At 40.0% G+C, this 19056-nt stretch overlaps 1 protein-coding gene and 1 pseudogene across 12 annotated transcripts in view; both read right to left on the bottom strand.

The window, feature by feature from the left end:
* The window catches only part of PIAS2 (protein inhibitor of activated STAT 2), a 171281-nt gene that overhangs the window by 117044 nt on the left and 35181 nt on the right, over window positions 1–19056 (bottom strand). For all 12 annotated transcript variants that reach the window (XR_005200443.1, XR_001825577.2, XM_017529695.2 and 9 more), the window contains one exon: window positions 612–696. Coding sequence is in view for 10 of the 12 variants with exons in the window: in XM_017529695.2 (XP_017385184.1) it covers window positions 612–696 (85 nt within the window). In the remaining 2 variants the exon portion in view is untranslated. The remainder of the gene's footprint in view (window positions 1–611; window positions 697–19056) is intronic.
* The window catches only part of LOC108305135, a 2685-nt pseudogene continuing 1310 nt past the window's right edge, over window positions 17682–19056 (bottom strand).

The raw sequence follows: 19056 nt of genomic DNA, 5'->3' as shown, positions 1-19056 counted from the left end.
CTCTCATTTCAGACTCAGCCTGCCCACACCCAGGCGAATAAATAGCCATGTTGCTCACACAAAGCCTGTTTGGGGGGTCTCTTCATTCAGAGCGCACATTTAACAAAGATATTCTGAGGTTTTATTCAAAGGCTAACAATTTGTTCTAATAAACAGTATTAACTAAATATTTGGCTGAGTTTATTCAAAGTACACTATCCTTTCATAAGAGAGGCAGATCAACTGTTATGGACTGAGTGGTGTATCCCCCAAACTCACACATTGAAGTCCTAACCCCCAATGTGATTATATTTGGAGAAAGGGCCTTTAAGGAGTAAATTAAAGTTAAATAAGGGCACACAGTAGGTCCCTGGTCCAATATGACTGTGTCCTTACAAGAAGAGGAAGACACCAGGGATGCACAGAGAAAAGGCCAGCTGAGACGTGTGAGCCAAGGAGAAAGGCTTCAGGACAAATCAAACCTTCCAACACCTTGATCTTGGACAGAAGCCTTGAGAATTTTGAGAAATAAAGTGTTGTTTACACTGTCCAGTCTGTGAAATTTTGTTATGGCAGCCCTACAGGTGAATAAAACAATATTCATGAGAAATACATTCCAACATTCCTCTTACCTGGATATGCATATCTCTCTAACTTGTTGAGGTGTCAAAGCGAAAATAAAAAACTTCTCTTGAAATCGCTGAATACTGCTTTGAACTGGGAAGAAAAAAAAAAAGAAAGATAATATTTCAACAACAAATCCAATGCTACAACCACCTGCAATAACCAGGCATTTCTTAAAAAGTGCCTGCCAAATTCTGAAATTTGTAGTTAGAAGTACTAAACTACATTCATCTTGGGATCATGAGTAAAATCACTACAAAGGGGCTTCTTTAATGTTAACTAAGTAACCATTCTTTATTCCTTTATTCTAAAATACTAATGCAGGCCAGGCGGTGGCTCCTGACTGTAATCCCAGCACTTCGGGAGGCCAAGGCAGGTGGATCACCTGAGGTCAGGAGTTTGAGACCAGCCTGACCAACATGCAGGGACCCCCGTCTCTGCTAAAAATACAAAATTAGCCCAGCGTGGTAGTGCATGCTTGTAATCCCAGCTACTCCAGAGGCTGAGGCAGGAAAATCGCTTGGACCTAGGAGGCGGAGGCTGCAGTGATCCGAGATTGCAACATTGCACTCCAGCCTGGGTGACAAGAGTACGACCCTATCTCCAAAAAAAGAAAAGAAAAGGCAAAATGGTCCTTCTATGTACTACTGCCCACAGTTTTCCTGCTCCTTGAACATAAACAAGTTGCCACTTGAATATCCAATGTCAGAGAGGTTCAACCGTAAGTCATACCAAGTCAGACAAATATTAATCCTATTAAAATATTCTTTTATTTAAGCACAGGCAGTTTATTATAGCAATTATCCTCCTAGAAATCATGTCATAAAATGGTTTATGTTTTTTCAGGACACTATAAAAAGGAGGGAAGAGAGGATGCCGTTTATAATGAAGGCTAAAAAGTAAAATAAAACGTTGGATTATAAATATAATTATGGAGCATCAAACACAGAAACATAAGTCTCTGCACTTCTTCCATTCCTATTCACTCCTCAACCCTTTCTTTCTTGTTCGGACTCCAGTTTTCAGTATCTACGGCTAAGGTCACCAATGATCTCTTAACTGTCAAATGTAATAAACTGTATTTTAAGATTACAAGTGAACATCCTGCATTTTAATCTTAATTAATGGCATGAGCACCCAGTCTGCTGAGCCAGAAACCTCAAAAAGTCTAACATAAGTACAAATGGAGTACCAAAAGAAGAGAGTGCAAATGAGGCATTAAAAAAGGAAAAATACTTGCAGAAATAATGAATCATAATCCTACCTTTGATGGAGAGAAAGGATTTACGATCAAACTCCATGTAAAATAATACAAAGAAAACTACCTAGTCACATCATAATCAAACCACTAAAAACCAACAACTATAAAATCTTGAAAGCAACCAGAGACCAAAGAAACAAGGGAACGGCAACACAAATAAAAGCCTACTTCTCATCAGAAGCAATACAGGCCAGAAGGTATCTTTAAAGTGGTGAAAAAATTAACTGTCAACTGAAAATTCAATACACTTCAAAAGCAGAATGGAAGAATAACTTTGCAGATAAACAGAGGATTTAAGAATTTGTTGGGCCAGGTGCAGTGGCTCACGCCTGTAATCCCAGCACTCTGGGAGGCCAAGGCAGGCAGCTAACAAGGTCAGGAGATCGAGACCATCCTAACATGGTAAAACCCTGTCTCTACCAAAAATACAAAAAATTAGCTGGGCGTGGTGGCACACGCCTACAGTCCCAGTTACTCGGGAGGCTGAGGCAAGAGAATCACTTGAATTCAGGAGGTGGAGGTTACAGTGAGCCAAGATCATGTCACTGCACTCCAACCTGGGTGACAGAGCAAGACTCCGTCTCAAAGAAAAAAAAAAAAATTTGTTGACAGCAGACATACATTACAAGAAATATAAAACAAAATTACCAGAATTATTTAAAAACATATAAATTCAAAACCGGATCTTTGGGAATGAAAATCACAACAGTAAGTAAGCGGTAAATATAAAATAGTATGCTGTATTTTCTTCTTGTAATTTCCTTAAAAATACTGTGAAAGTTAAAGTGATGGCACTGAAAGGCAGGATTTCTAACACAGGGAGGAAATATGAAAACAGCAAAAAAGGAATGGAAGGGGTGGATAAATTATCTCCCCAACAGTTGTGTTTCCTGCTTTATTCTGATAAACCTGATTAACTAAATCTCCCTAAAGACCGAGTCACTCTTAGCTTGCCAAAAGCAGCAGGTGTCTATACCTGTAAAGCTGGGCACAAGAACCTCTGTGAATTCACCAGGAGAAATGTCGGTATTTGAGGCCCTGTCTGGATGACCGGAGTCAACTTATTCTGAAAAGTTCCCAAAAACCATGAACCTTAACCTTAACCTAGAATGGTTCTAGAGTCATGTTATACATGTATGTTCCACATGTACTTTTATATTAAATTGTACTTACGTGTTGCACATATGCAACATATATGTACGATTTGTAGAATTTGCAGCTTAATGTTAGTATTTTGTACCATAATAGACATATTCTTGCTGTGCCTTTAATTTTTCTGATGTATCTTTTACTTTACCTAGCATTTATTTGCTGTCAAATTTTCAATCCAGATTATGATCCCAAATAACCACCCTGCATTTATAGAATAACGGATCTGTGTCATTATACTACAGCCTCCAGGAACTTACAGCAACAAAAAGCTAGTGCATATGTTTTAGTAAAAATCTAATTTGTATTAACATTGACAGTTTTTAGATAAGTCAATTTTATGATAGAACAGCAGCCAAAAGCATAGTAAACTTTCCATACAGTAAATTTGTTAGCTAAATGGTCATTTTAACATAAACCACGAGAAAGAGTGCAGGATGCAAAGTAAAGTATGCAGGTTTTGCAGTTTATTTTCTCCCCACTGTCTACAATTTGGAAATCAGGAAACCCAATTCTTCAGAGATTCCATGAATGCCTTTAGGTTAAGAGAAAATAAAAGAAAAAAAAGACCATGACTTAGGGCATGAATTAAATACGGCTTTATTCAAACCTTTTCCTTTTTCAACAACCCTTCATAATGTAGATTCTATTGTCCAAATATAACCACATTATCTCCCATTATGTCCTCCTTTTTATATACACTTGACATACTTCCAATTGAGTAGTGGGGTCTTTATCACCCTCCCTTTGAATCTGAATGGCCTTTTATAATACCATCAACCAACAGTGTACAGTTTAAGTGACACTATATAGCTCCAAGGCTGAACCATAGAAATACCACATACATCTTCCTTGCTCTGTGGGGACACTCATTCTTGGAACCTAGCTCTCATGCTATAAAGAAGCCCAAATTAACCAGGTGCTATGGCTCACACATGTAATCCCAGCTCTTAGGGAGGCAGAGGCAGGAGGACAGCTTGAGACCATGAGTTGGAGACCTGCCTGGGCAATACAGCGAGACCCCGTTCTCCACAAAATGGAAAAAAAAAAAAAAAAATGACAATAAATAAATAAATAAGCACAAGAAGCCCGAATTAGACCACATGAAAAAGCCACGTAAGGGTATTCCAGCCAACAGCCAAGCTAAGTCCAAGTCATCGGGTGGCATAGCTGCCAGATATGTCAGGGAAGATGCCTCCAAGTGATCTGGGCTTCCAGCCAAGTGCATCTCAAGGTAAGGTCTTCTCAGCTAAGACCCCAGACATCTTGGAATAAGAAACAAGCCACCTATACACTGCCCTTCCAAATTCCTGACCCAGAGTATTCATAAGCATAATAAAATACCTGCTTTACATCACTACGTTTTGGAATACTATATTATACAGCAACAGTAAATAAAATAATGCCACAATGTTATGAATTTTAGCATAATTTTATCAATTCCAAATTATACTCAGCTTCATTTATAGTTACTAAATGAGTAGGCTACTGGTATGACATAATAGCTATGACTGCTCTAAATCTATAGGCCTTTTTTTCCTCTTTATTAATTTTAAACTTAACTAGACCAGAATATAACAATCCTATATCCTAGACTTAGCCCTATTGGTTACTATCCAAATTATTTAGGTGTTGGAAACAGGTTTATAACATTGAGAAGAATCCACATCCAGCCAATAGGTTGCTCAGTAAGGCTAGTTCACTTTCTGCAGAAAGGGTGTAACTCACTGGCAAGTGTTGCCACGAGAGCACACCTGAACAAAGGAGACAGGGACATTTATGACTTTCATAACCTGAAGCAATCGCCCTACTGCTGTGTCCAGTTTCCACTGGCCAGAACAGAGCCTCACATTCCATGCTTAACCCAATTGGCTAAAAAATTGAAAGTTTCCTGAATAGATAAGAGGTAAAGAAGACAGGGAAGAAGAGGAAGCTACTCAGGAGAAGGCCAGGAGGGTTTCCAAATACAGAATGGCATGCACCGGGGTTTGGAGCTTACCCAGTTCTGTTCAGACATGCCAGAGCGAGTCAAGGTAGCTGATTTAGAGAATATATATACATGGGTATACGTTTATGCTAATAGCAGATAATGGCCATAGAGGAACAGACTGTAACTCCTTGTAATGTAGTTTAAGATATAAACTTTGAAGAACTTTCCCGTATCTCACAATTCCCTCCTTTTTATTTCATAATTCTTCTTCAAATTTATTAATAGGCCCTTGCTTCGCTGTCTGGCTTGGATTTCCAACAAAAGTAATTTCTCTGGATAGGGTGGAGGGGGAGTTAGAGATAGGTTAGCGAAGGTAGTATTAATAAGCCTTTTCACAAGTCTTTGAACACAGGGTATAACACAACATCCTACAAGAAGTAGTAAACTTAATACTGATGCCAAAGTGTCCTTCCATTTGCCGAACCAGTTCTCTAGCCAGTTTGAAATGGGGTTTTTTATTCTGATATCTTGGCTAGTTCATTAGTTAGGGCCATAAGTCCCTGTAAGGCTCTCGTGTTACTTCCACCTGGAGCTGTTATTTGGAATGAAAGCACAGCATTGGGTCTTAATTATTACGCAAACACCACCCTTTTCAGCTAACATCATGTCAAGAGCAATCCTGTTTTCCCACGTCATTTCCCACTGCTCTGTAATTCCCTTAACAGCATCCTTGGTATAGTTAACAAATCGTTGTTGATTATAATATACCAATCTATGTTTTTATTTATTGTCACCCACCAGAAGAGTGCTGATTCAAATCCAGCAGCTATCTAATCTCTGGCCATAAATTCATTTTGAACTCCTCTTGGGACCCCAATTGCAACTAAGTACACATGAGAATCAAAGAACCCATATGGGGCTCCTCATGTATGTCATTGGTGAGTTCCCTCTATCTTTGCTTGATGAAATGCCAAGGTAAAAGGGACAGCCAATTGGACTAGAGTGCAAGTACCACTCCAGTGATTTGACAGAGTGTCCAGTAAGGGTCACCCACAATACCACCATACATCTGCTCAGGGATGGCTGATGGAAGACTGATGGGTTAGCTCTCGAAAGTATCCCACTTCACTGCAACCTGTGAAATTTCCAAGGAATATTGAGTTCTCCTTCTCCTGCCATGAGAGACACAAAGCGAACCCTACCTGGGAAGATGGAGGTTGAATGACCTCTGGGGGCTGACCCTGCAGGGTGTTAGACCTCAGGATACAACAGAGAGAGAGAGTTTGGCACAGTCCATGGTTCCAGGCAGTAGAATCTTGAAAGAGAGCTATCATGCATTCCAGGTCTGTCTGGTGAAAGGACCACTTCAGTGGGAAGGGGACAATCTGAGCCTCTGGCCTGCCATGTGCACTAATAGTCGCTTTTATTTAGCACGCAGATAGAATATTTAATCCATTCTAACCAGGCATTTGCATCTTGATACTCTGTCTCAATAGCTAAGGTTTGTTTCAGATCGTGTATCTGCAGTACCAATACCTTTGTTTTATCATTAGGGGTGGGAATAATTGGAACAGCTGATGTTCGATCTAAGACTGAAATGGCTAGGATTGGAGAAGGGGAAGGAGGAAGAGAGAGAAGGTATATTTAAAACATACCTACAAGATATCTTTCCAGTCTACATTTGCCCCAATGCCATATAGGCAATTTATAACAGGTTTGCTATCCATAATTGTAGAAATAATGATAGAAATGAGGATAGGGTTACATTGGTAAATTTTGCAATCAGGGGTAGAGGTCCCTTTAGTGAAGTAGAGGCTAGATCTGAGATCAGTACAAATTCCTCCGCAGAGGTCCAGCCACTATATTGGGTATTGTATAAGACGTTGTCCCAGCCATTGCACGGCTGCCAGTCAGTAGGGACAAGGAATCAACACCTGGGCTGTAACTTGTCCCATCGATGAGGACTGGGAACTGCCAAACTGGTTAGGGGGCCACGGCGTAAGTATTTCTCTGAGAAAGTTAACTGTCTTTGACTATGTAACGTTTCCACAAGACATTACTAGGCAAGTATCAAAGGTTATAACTTGAGGGAATCTGATCTAGGTATATTAATGATAAAATGAGGAGGAGCAAAAGGAAGGAAAGAAAAATATTAAGTAGAAATACATCAAATTTTTCTTAATTTTAACTTGGTAGGGCTCAGTCTGGGAACAACTGCCCAGAAACCTGAGGGAGTGGATGCATTCTTTACTCAAGTATGGTGGGCCCATCCCTTCTCGGCAGTGCAGACAGCAGTCTCAGAGGTCAGCAGCACAAGTCAAGGTCCTTCCCAAGCTGGCTCAAGCTTCCCTCCTTTCATCCTTTAACGAAGACGTGATCTCTAAGCCAACACTGGTGTACTGGAAATTCCAAAGGTGGCGCCTGTGCTAAAAGACCTCTGGTTTTAAGACAGGAGAGGGTAGAAGACAGGCCAAGGATATAATTTCTAAGAAACTGATCTTTGGTTTCAAATGTAGGAATATCAGCTGAGGAATGTAAGTAATGCAGTCCATATAGCATCTCATATGGAGATAAACTTATGTCTTTCAGGGGAGCCATCCTGATCCTAAATAAAGCAACAGGAAGGCATTGGTCCACGGTAACTAAGTTTCTAAAATTAAATGATTTTTAACTGTCTAATTCATTCTTTCTACTCTCCCTGAGGTGGAAGGATGCCAAGGAATATGACATTCCCAATCTATGTCTAATGTCTGGGCCAATTTCTTAATGATATCTGTGGTAAAGTGAGTTCCACTGGCTGAGTCAATGTTATTTATCAATCCAAATCTGGGTACAGCATGCTTAACTAAGGCCTTTACTACATTATTAGCAGTAGCTTTCAAGAAAGGAATAGCTTCTACTCAATGAGTGAGATGATTAACTATCACCAACAAGTATCTTTATCAGCCTACTGGTGGCATATCAGTGTAACCCACTTGTATAGTTTGGAGTGGTCTTAACCCCGGAGTTCTTCCACCCAGAGGTAATTTCTTCAAAGCCTGCTTATTTATTTTCTTGCAGATGAAGCAGCCATCTGTGACCTGCTTGGCCAGAGTATAAATTACAGTACATCCATAGTAAGAACTGCATCAAACAAAGCCTGAGGGCCCCAGTGTGTGTTCCCTGGTACAGATGAGATAAGGCTTGTCTCCTAAGGGGCTTAGAGAGCACCACCCTCTGGTCCAGAAGAATCCATTTCCCATCTGCATTTTTGTTAGCTCCAATTTCTGTCAGTTTCTCCTTCTCAACAGAAGAGAAAACAGGAACTATTTTAGGAGAAAGAAGGCAGGGAGTTAGATGAGACATTGGCTCAGTGGCCACAGCTGCCTTTCTGGGTCACCTGGTCTGCAAGGTTGTTTCCCCAGCTTTCAAACAAAAAATCATGTTGATGTCCAGGGACATGTACGACAGCTATTTCTTCTGGTAATTGGAGATTGTTCAAGACACGAACAACCGTGAGATGATAGCTTGAAAAAAGGGTAAAAGCAGAGCAACCACCTGTGGTGGGGTAGGCGAGACTTCCGCCTGCAGTGGGGGAGGCAGGACTTCTGCTTGTGGCCATGTGGTAGGTGCACTAGGCGTTAGAAATGGGGGGAGATGATTTAAAGTGTCCCATCGGTTGCTTTCTCTTTCTAACTTCTTGGCCACATCTATTTCTTGTTTTAAGTCTTTAAAGGGGTCCAGAGACACAGGCCCTGGCTGCCAGCATAGGGCATACTTATTTCCTCTGAGGACATTGAACTCTTGTTGTTAACATACATTATTAAGAGCTAGCAGACCCAGGCTTCATCTGAGCTGAATTTTGGCCAGAAAATGGCAGGTTTTAAGATTGGCTCCTGGGGCCAAAGAAAGCAACAATATTTGATTATCAGTTGCTTTTTCTTATGTTTGGTCCTTTCATTCTCTTTCCAGTACTTCAGCATGTGTCCTAATGGACTATTGGGAGAAACTGGATCACATCTCACTTGTTCCTGCCTTACTTCCTGTTCCGGGCTTACTAGAAGTATTTCCCATATTGGGTGCTAAACAGACTTAATACACCCCACCCCTCACCCCCCTTGCAAACCAGAGAAAAAAATCTCTCTCAGCAGACCCAATCCCCCAGGTCTCCTGGACCAGGGACGTCTTATCTGTCTGTTTCCCAGAAGCCCCAATTCCCCAGATCCTCCAGATCAGGGATGTAAGTCTTATCTGTCTATTTCCCAGGAGGCCCAATCCCCCAGATCCTCCACATCAGGGATGTCTTGCCTATCCTGTCCTTAATCGGTTCCTAAGACTCAATTTCTTACACCAGAAGTGTCCTGCCTGTATCCTTTTCCCCAGGAGATAACCTTTCTCCCTTCCATTTTCCCTCCTGAAGGTTATACACACTCATCCCACATGAACTTCGTCTTAACTGTAACTATTCACTCACACACACATTCCCTTCAAGGGCTGACCACACCAAGGAAGTACCCTGCCACCCTCTTGGGGTTTCTCCTACTTTGGCTTGTGCACAAGGTCTCCCAGTCACCACGGCCTTACAAGTCTCCCCTGCGTTGCTGAGAATCCAAACATATTCCTTGCACCTGGTTAAGTCCTGGCTCCCTCCCCTGGGGCTACAGCAATAGGGTGGTAGGGCACCTCTCCACAAGAGAAGACCAAGGACTGCCCCAGAGGGGAAACAGAATCCCTGTACAGGACACCAAATTGTTGGAAACGGGTTTATAACGTCGGGAAGAATCCACACCAAGACAACGGATTGCTCAGCAAGGCTAGTTTACTTTCTGTAGAAAGGGTGCAACTCACCGACAGTCTTGCACAAGAGCACAACTGAACAGAAGAGACAGGGACATTGATAACTTTCATAAACTGACGCAATCACCCCACTGATGTGTCCAGTTTCCACTGGCCAGAACAGAACCTCATGTTCCATGCTTGACCCAATTGGCTAAAAGCTTGAAAATGTCCTGAATAGGTAAGGGGGAAAGAAGACAAGGAAGAAGAGGAAGCTAGTCAGAGGGTCAGGAGGGTTTCCAAATAACGAATGGCATGCACCAGGGTTTGGAGCTTGCCCAGTTCTGTTCAGACATGCTAGAACAAGTCAAGGTAGCTGATTTAGAGAACATATATACATGGGTATATGTTCATGCTAACAGCAGATAATGGCCATAGAGCCAAGAGATTGTAACTCCTTATAATGTAGTCTAAGAAACAAACTTTGAAGAAACTTTCCCATCTCTCACATTAGGAAATTGACAAATCTCTCTACTCCTCATTTCTAATGGGAGTAACACTTTTCTCACCTGCCTTTTTAAGACTCTTCTGTGGATTAAATGCAGTCTGAAAACAGTAAGATACTATATATGTAACATATTTCACTTCTAGAAGTCCTCATCAAAAGTCTAAGCTTTTTAAAAGATATCAAAATTTCAGGAAAAAAATAAGCAGTTCAACAGATAACATGTTGCCACCTATTTGATACCAATGACTTTATCTTGATAAGATATTTAGGTCAAAAATTAATATTTTAAGATGCTTAAATGTTAAATATACTTAATATAAAACCTGCCAAGTCATCCCCCACCATCATCCCCTGCAAGTATTATATTGACACCTTTTAATAAACTGGTTTATGTATTTCAATAAGAATGCTTCCTAGGCCAGGTGCAGTGGGTCACTCCTGTAATTCCAGCACTCTAAGAGGCCAAAACAGGAAAATCACCTGAGGTCAGGAATTCGAGACCAGCCTGGCCAACATGGGAAAACCCCGTCTCTACTAAAAATACAAAAATTAGCCGGGCATGGTGGGCCATGCCTATAATCCCAGCTACTGAGGAGAATGAGACAGGAAAATCACTAGAACCCGGGAGGTAGAGGCTGCAGCGAGCTGAGATCATGCCACTGCACTCCAGCCTGGGCAACAAGAGCAAGGCTCCATCTCAAAAAAAAAAAAAAGAATGCTTCCTAGCAGCTACTACCCAGATTAACAGGGGCTCATAAGGCTAACATAGAGAAAAGATAAACCAAGAGGTTTTATAGGTAGCTTTGTGGATTAAAATGGTTAATTCTAGCCAATCTGACAGTAAAATAATTCATAACGTAACAATGAATGAACCAGTTTAATTACTCTGCATTTTCTAAAATCCTGAGCTATTTAGGTTCTTATCACCAACCAGCAACTGTATTATCACCAACTAAAGAACATCTTCTCCCACTGCAATACTACACTAAAATAACAGGTCGTATGGGTAGGAGCAGGACTTCTAAAACTCAACTAAAAAAAAAAAACAATTCAAAAATGGACAAAGGACTTAAATAGATATTCCTCCAAGTACATACAAATGGCCAATATGCACATGAAAACATGCTCAACGTCACTCATCATTAGAGAAATGCAAATCAAAACTTTAATGCGATACCACCTGACACCCATTAGGATGGCTACTATTTAAAAAAAAATTTAAGTGCTGATGAGGACAAGGAGAAAATGGAACCCCTGTGCACTGCTGGTGGGGAATGTAAAATGTTGCAGCTGCTGTGGAAAAATGTATAGTGGCTCCTCAAATGATTAAAAATAGAATTATCATGTGACCCTGCAATTCCACTTCTGGGTATATACTCGTAAGAATTAAAAAACAATTTTGAAGAGATGTTTGTATATTCAGTCGTAGCAGTATCATTCACAATAGCTAAAATGTGGAAACAACCCAAGTGTCCATCGGTGAATAAATGAATAAAACATGGTATATACATACAATAGAATATTACTATGCCTTAAAAGAAAAAAAAATCCAATATGTTACAATATGGAAGAACCTTGAGGACATTATGTTTAGTGAAATAAGCCACTCTCAAGAAGACAAATAATATGACATAAGTCAAATAATAAGACATATAAGTATGATTCTACTTATATGAGACATCCAGACTTCTCAAAATCTAAGAAAGTAGGATGGTGGTTGCCAAGAGCTGAGGAAAGAGGGAATAGCGAATTATTGTTTAATGGGTACAGAGTTTCAGTTTTGCAAGATGAAAACGGTTCTAGAGATAGAGGGAAGTGATCGTTGCACAATATGAATATACTTCATACCACTAGATTTTAAAATGCTCAAAACAGTATGTATTTTATCACAGTAAAAAAAATGGGGGCTGGGCACGGTGGCTCATGCCTATAATCTCAGCACTTTGGAAGGCCGAGATGGGAGGATCCCTTGAGCCCAGGAGTCTGGGACCATCCTAGGAACATGGCAAGACCTGGTCTCTACACAAAAATGTGAAAATTAGCTGGACGTGGTGGTGCATACCTACGGTCCCAGCTACTCAGGAGAATCACTTGAGCACAGGAGGTTAGGCTGCAGCAAGCTGTGATCTCGCAACTGCACCTGCACCTCGCCTGGGTGTGTGAGAAAGAGAAACCCTGTCTAAAAAACTGGCAGGGCAGGGCACAGTGATACAGACCTATACTCCCAGCTACTCAGGAGGCGGAGGCAGGAGGTTCACTTGAGGCCAAGAGTTCAAGGATTCAGTACACAATGATCATGCCTGTGAACAACCACTGCACTCCAGCCTGAGCAAGATGATGAGACCCCCATCTTTTTAAAAAGTAAAAAATAAATTTTTAAAATTAGGAGAAAAAATGTAAATTTCTTCAAAAATAAATGAGGGCTGACCCTCAAACATGTGGAAATAAAGATACACACAAAAAAAGAACATTCTCATACAATTATAACAGAAGAAATAAATACAATCAATATAGGCTCTCTTCTATATTAGCAAACGAGTTCATTTTTGATAAACTGTTTCTTAACATATTGGAACTAACAAGCACAAACAATGCTTTTAAAACACTTGACAATTGCATCTACATAGTAATATTCAATCATTCACAAATAAAGTTTTCACTAAACACTGCTTTAAATTATAATTCTATTATATACACACCAAAGTTTTTCTAATTTAATGAGATTTAAATAGAACATAGCAAACCTGAGTTATTTGTAGGTGATTTATCCATACAGAAGTCATCATTTTATTAATAATCACCAGTGATGATTCCTCTTCATTTTCACTACCACCACCCTACTCAAAGCCTATTATAATCTTCTACAAATGAAACAGCAGCCCCATCCCCTGCCAGTCTCCCACCAGTATGGAGTTAGTCAACCTTATCACTTTCAACCCCCTTTCTCTACTCAAAAATGCTCACTGGCATCCTATCTCTGAGTGAGCCCAGGCTGTTTCCTAGCAAACCTATATTTTCTCAAGCCCCCTCCAGGGCTTACTCTGTTCAAAGGAGTCTCTTCACTGTCAGGTCTCACAAATAAACCATGTTATTATTTTCTATTTCTGTGACCACTCACAGCTCTTCACTTTCTTGGAATTTCTTCTCCTACAAATTCTGCCAATCCAAAGTAGGAACATTCATCCTTCAAAGCTCCCTCAAGTCTCACTACAAGAAGCCCTGACTGAATTATCCATTCATTAGGCCAATGTAATAACTGAGCTTTAGATGTACAATTGATAGCACTTCATCACACAAACACATATCTGCTTGCTACTTATTTCTAATGTGAACATTATCTCCCTAACTAGGTAACAAACTCCTTAAAGCACATCTCATACTTCTGGCTTCTTCACAACTAAGACCACATAGCCACAACCAAATAAAGTCCTTATTATATACTTGTTAACTGAGTTAATAAAAATAATATAGTGTCTAAATTAGAATATTCCATTTAGACGGCTTTAACATTCATGTGCATATCATTTGCATCCTTTTTAATTGTATCCAGAAACTTAATGTGTGTGTCCTAATGTTCAGGAATTCAAGGATAAAAAGAGAGGTTGATCCTCATTAATTTTTTTACCTTGTGGATTAGCAAAAATTAAAAGACCAAAAATACAATGCTGATGAGGGTAGAGAAAAAAATCTCCAGACACAAATGGAGTACAAACTGGTACAATGCTGTTGAAGCTACTGTCAAATCTCCCTCTAAAGGTGATTATTGAAATATTAAATATTCAACAACTTCACATCCAGGCATTTATCCTTCATAAGTATGTGTAAAAGTATTCAGTAATATATGCAAAAGTTGTTCACAGCTGCAATGTCTGTAAAACTGCAAGAACAGTGCCTGATACATGGTATACACAGAAATACTTCTGAATGAATAATTTAAAAAGTGAAAGCGACTGAAGATGTACATCAAAAAAAATACTAGATAAATTATGGTACATCTACAAGATAACAGAACTACAATAAATCGGCTGTAATAAATTTCCAAGAAATACTGTTAAGAAAGATAGTCATGGTGCAAAACTCTAGGGAACACTATTCACAGATATTACAAACAGAACCGTGCCCCCACTCCCTCCACCAGATGCTCTGCAGTTGGAAAGGTTTTTAAAATGAAAGAGAAAGGACCACCCTGGCCAACATGGCGAAACCCTGCCTCTACTAAAAATACAAAAATTAGCCAGGCATAGTAGGAGGTGCCTGGAATCCCAGCTACTGGGGAGGCTGAGGCAGGAAAAATCACTTGAACGAGGGAGGCAGAGGTTGCGGTAAGGCAAGATCATGCCACTGCACTCCAGCCTGGGCAACAGAGGGAGACTCCATCTCAAAAAAAAAAAAAAAAGAGAGAGAGAGAAAAGAAACAGCATTAACACAATATATGCAGAGAAACAAACGATATGACTCTAGCCAAGTAATGAATGAGATAAGGGACTGTCCCTTTCTTACAATTTTTTATTCCAAATATTAACAACTTTTGTAATCTGAAAAGAACAATATAGAAATTAAGGAATCAAAGGTTCATAAAACTTTGAAGGTATTTCTTATAACATCAAATAGCTAAACATATCAACATTTATGATGCATATAAGCAGTGAACAAAGAGTCAAAGAAGAATCAAGGTTATTATTATATAGGGCCAAGTGCAGTGGCTCATGCCTATAATCTCAGCACTTTTGGGAGGTCGGGGCAGAAGGACAGCCTGAGCGCAGGAGTTCAAGACCAGCCTGGACAACACAGAGAGACCTCCTCCCGACAAATAAAAAAATCAAGGCCTATCAGAGTAGATCATGCCTTTTAACCCCAGCACTTTGGGAGGCTAAGACGGGCAGATCTCTTGATCCCAGAAGTTAGAGACTAGCTTGGGTAACGTAGCAAAATCTTATATCTACAGAAAATACAAAAAAAATTAGCCAGGCATAATGGTGTATGCCTGTAGTCCCTACTACCCAGGAAGCCTAGGTAGGAGGATTGCTTCAGCCCCGGAGGTTGAGGCTGAAATGAGCCAAGACTGTGCCATTGCACTCTAACCTGGGCAACTGAGCAACCCTGCCTCAATAAATAAATTAATTAAATCAAATCAAATCAGTCAGGTATGGTGGTATATACCTGTGGGTCCCAGAAACATAGGAGGCTGAGGTGGGAGGATCACTTGAACCTGAGAGGTAGAGGGTGCAGTGATGTCACTGCACTCCAGCCTCAGCGACAGATCGAGATCTTGTTAAAAGAACAAAAACAAAAGGAATACCTTATATAAATTTGAGAAGCAAGCTAACTAAACTGTTTTTACACATACACATATATGATGAAATAAGCAAAGGAGAGAAACACAAAATCCAGAACAGTAACTTAACTCAGAAAGAAGACTTTAACGATATGGTAATGTTCCTTTTTCAGAAAGTAGCAGCTTCACAGGTGTTCATTCCCTTGAAATTATTTAAAACGTACCATGTTTTATATACATATTCCTTTGTACAGACAGAATACAAATGTTCAAATTAGATGATTCCCAAAGGATCTCATGTTTTTTAAAAATTATCTTTAAAAAATGAAGAGGAAAACAAGACTGCCTGTGAGAGCACAGCAGGATAGTTATTTAAGGAAAGAAAATGGAGATTTTTGCTAGTTTGTTTTGGATTAGGGAATTATCTATTTTGTTAACAGTAGAACCTTAGCTACAGAGTACTTTAGTATTATTGTATACACCTATTTTCAAGATACCACAATTTTGTCACTTCAAGCAATAAAAAAAAAAAATGTTATATCAACCCTTTTGAATAGAAATAATCCCAAGCTACAAAACTATATACTAATGTATCTTATTATTATACTTTATATTCTGAGATACATGTGCAGAACATGCAAGTCTGTTACATAGGTATACAGGTGCCACGGTGGTTTGTTGCACCTATCAACCGATCACCTACATTAGGTATTTCTCCTAATGCTTTCCCTCCCCCTAGCTCCCCACCCCCTGCCCCCAATAGGCCCCAGTGCATGACGTTCCCCTTCCTGTGTTCTCATTGTTCAACTCCCACTTATGAGTGAGAACATGCAGTGTTTGGTTTTCTGTTCTTGTGTTAGTTTGCTGAGAATGGTGGTTTCCAGCTCCATCCATGCCCCTGCAAAGGACATTAACTCATCCTTTTTTATGGCTGCATAGTATTCCATGGTATATATGTGCCACATTTTCTTTATCCAGTCTATCACTGACAGGCACTTGGGCTGGTTCCAAGTCTTTGCTATCGTGAACAGTGCTGCAACAAACATACATGTACATGTGTCTTTATAGTAGAATGATTTTTAATCCTCTGGATATATTCCCAGTAATGGGATTGCTGGGTCAAATGGTATTTCTGGTTCTAGATCCCTGCAGAATCACCACGCTGTCTTCCACAATGGTTGGCCTAATTTACACTCTCACCAACAGTGTAAAAACATTCCTACTTCTCCACATCCTCTCCAGCATCTGTTGTTTCCTGACTTTTTAGGGATCACCATTCTAACTGGCAGCAAATGGTATCTTGTTGTGGTTTTGATTTGCATTTCTCTAATGACCAGTGATGATGAGCATTTTTTCATGTTTGTTGGCTGCACAAATGTCTTCTTTTGAGAAGTGTCTGTTCATATCCTTCGACCATTTTTTGATGGGGTTGTCTTTTCTTGTAAATTTAAGTTCTTCATAGATTCTGGATATTAACCCTTTGTCAGATGAATAGATTGCAAAAATTTTCCCCATCTCTGTTGCCTGTTCACTCTGATGATAATTGCTTTCGATGTGCAGAAGCTCTCTGGTTTAATTAGATCCCATTTGATAATTCTGGCTTTTGTTGCCATTGCTTTTGGTGTTTTAGTCATGAAGTCTTTCCCCAGGCCTATGTCCTGAAAGACACTGCCTAGGTTTTCTTCTAGGGTTTTTATGGGTTTAAGTCTTACGTTTAAGTCTTTAATAAATATTGAGTTAATTCTTGTATGAGGTGTAAGAAAGGGGGTCCAATTTTGATTTTCTGCATATGGCTATTTGGGCCCTGGCATAACACTTGAGATAACATAAAATATAAAGTCACAGGGAAAACTTCTGGATGCCATCCCAAACCATGGAATATTCAATTTAGAATCTCCTGAATGTCAAGATGACAGATGGCACACAACATGTATGGATCCAGCTCTTGGGCAACAGAAGCACACAACTGCAAAGGCTACCCTGATTAAAAGATAGAAATACTGTCTCAAGTATCAGTATCCCCCAATGTTTATTTAAAACTGTTGTCTGTATCAGTATCCCAATGTTTGTTTACAACTGATCCTTCACTAGAAAAAAAACAGTTTGGTTAAATTGAAGAGAATGTGGTAACTGCCAATTCTGAATAGCCACTTCATGAAAACAAGTTAATACATAATATTAGACAGATGAAGGGGAGGAGTATTTACTGGCACAGTGCTCTTTATTCTCTTCATTTTGATTACAAAAGCAGGCCTTACAATATTGATTTCATATCATACGCATTATTTGCCAAATTTCAAATTTGTCCTTATTAGATAATAACAAGTAGTTAATCTTCACCATAGATGTCATTGTTCTTGCGCTTCATTTCCTCAAAGTCAAACTCTGATCCTGTCATCCTCTAATAGATGTTTTTAATGTCATCACACGTTGTCTCAAAAAGAGTGGTAGCATCATATGTGTGGGAAATAAAGATCTGGCTTTCTGTTCGCAAGTCTTTCGGTAGCAGGAGGTCACTGATGCTAACAACTTTCTGTTCAACTGCTTCTAACAGCGCCAAAGCTGGTCTGATTTCCTCCTCTGGCTCCTTGGTTTCCACAGTTGTATTAACTATGGCTTCCCTTGTATTAACTAATGTACTTCCCTTGTGCCACTACATTGTGCACAGAGGAGACCATGCAGACATAGATACCTGATTTTGAATTGACTTGGTTCTGTAGAATAATGATCTGACAGGAATTGGCATCATTGGTGTTCTTGATGGGGTGGCTGAGGATGAAAATAACTCTGATCACCTGGCTCACCTTTCTACCTGATCTTTTACACAGCTGGGGTCACAGATGAGCTGCCTACAGCAAGCAATTTCTCCTTCAGAGGTTACACCAATTACTTTTCCATTCTGCACAATGATTTCTCCAATGGGTTTAGTCAGCATACAGGTACCTCCATAAATAGCACTTAGCCCTTGCAAATCCTTGGGGCAGTTCTCCAAGGCCATAGAGTGGATAAAGGTATGGGCTTTTGCCATATCTTGGCAAAGACTCTACTAATGGTTTCACAACATGGTTGGACTAAGTAGTCATCAGTTCTGTAAAGTGCAAGAGCATAACCAGAAAGATCTATAACACCTTCACCTAAATCAAATTTCTTATACACCTTTCGCATTGTGGTATTCTTAGGATCAATGCCTTCAAAAGTTCTCAGATCTTTTTCATCAAAGTTGGCAGCATAAACTAGGAATTTCCTGAAGTGACATTTTTCAAACAGTCCCACTAAGCTAGACACCAGGGCTTCTGCTTTAGTGGAAGGAACCTTGTGTATTTTTCCACCCTCATAAACAAAGCCCCCTTCAGTCACTTTAAAATCCAGATAATGAAGGCCGGGCACGGTGGCTCAAGCCTGTAATCCCAGCACTTTGGGAGGCCGAGGCGGGTGGATCACGAGGTCAAGAGATCGGGACCATCCTGGTCAACATGGTGAAACCCCGTCTCTACTAAAAATACAAAAAACATTAGCTGGGCATGGTGGCGCGTGCCTGTAATCCCAGCTACTCAGGAGGTTGAGGCAGGAGAATT

Source organism: Cebus imitator, unplaced genomic scaffold (assembly GCF_001604975.1).
Source record: "Cebus imitator isolate Cc_AM_T3 unplaced genomic scaffold, Cebus_imitator-1.0 Scaffold60, whole genome shotgun sequence".
Lineage (NCBI taxonomy): Eukaryota > Metazoa > Chordata > Mammalia > Primates > Cebidae > Cebus > Cebus imitator.
Note: the sequence above shows the minus strand (reverse complement) of the source record. Positions and strands in the feature narration are given on the sequence as shown.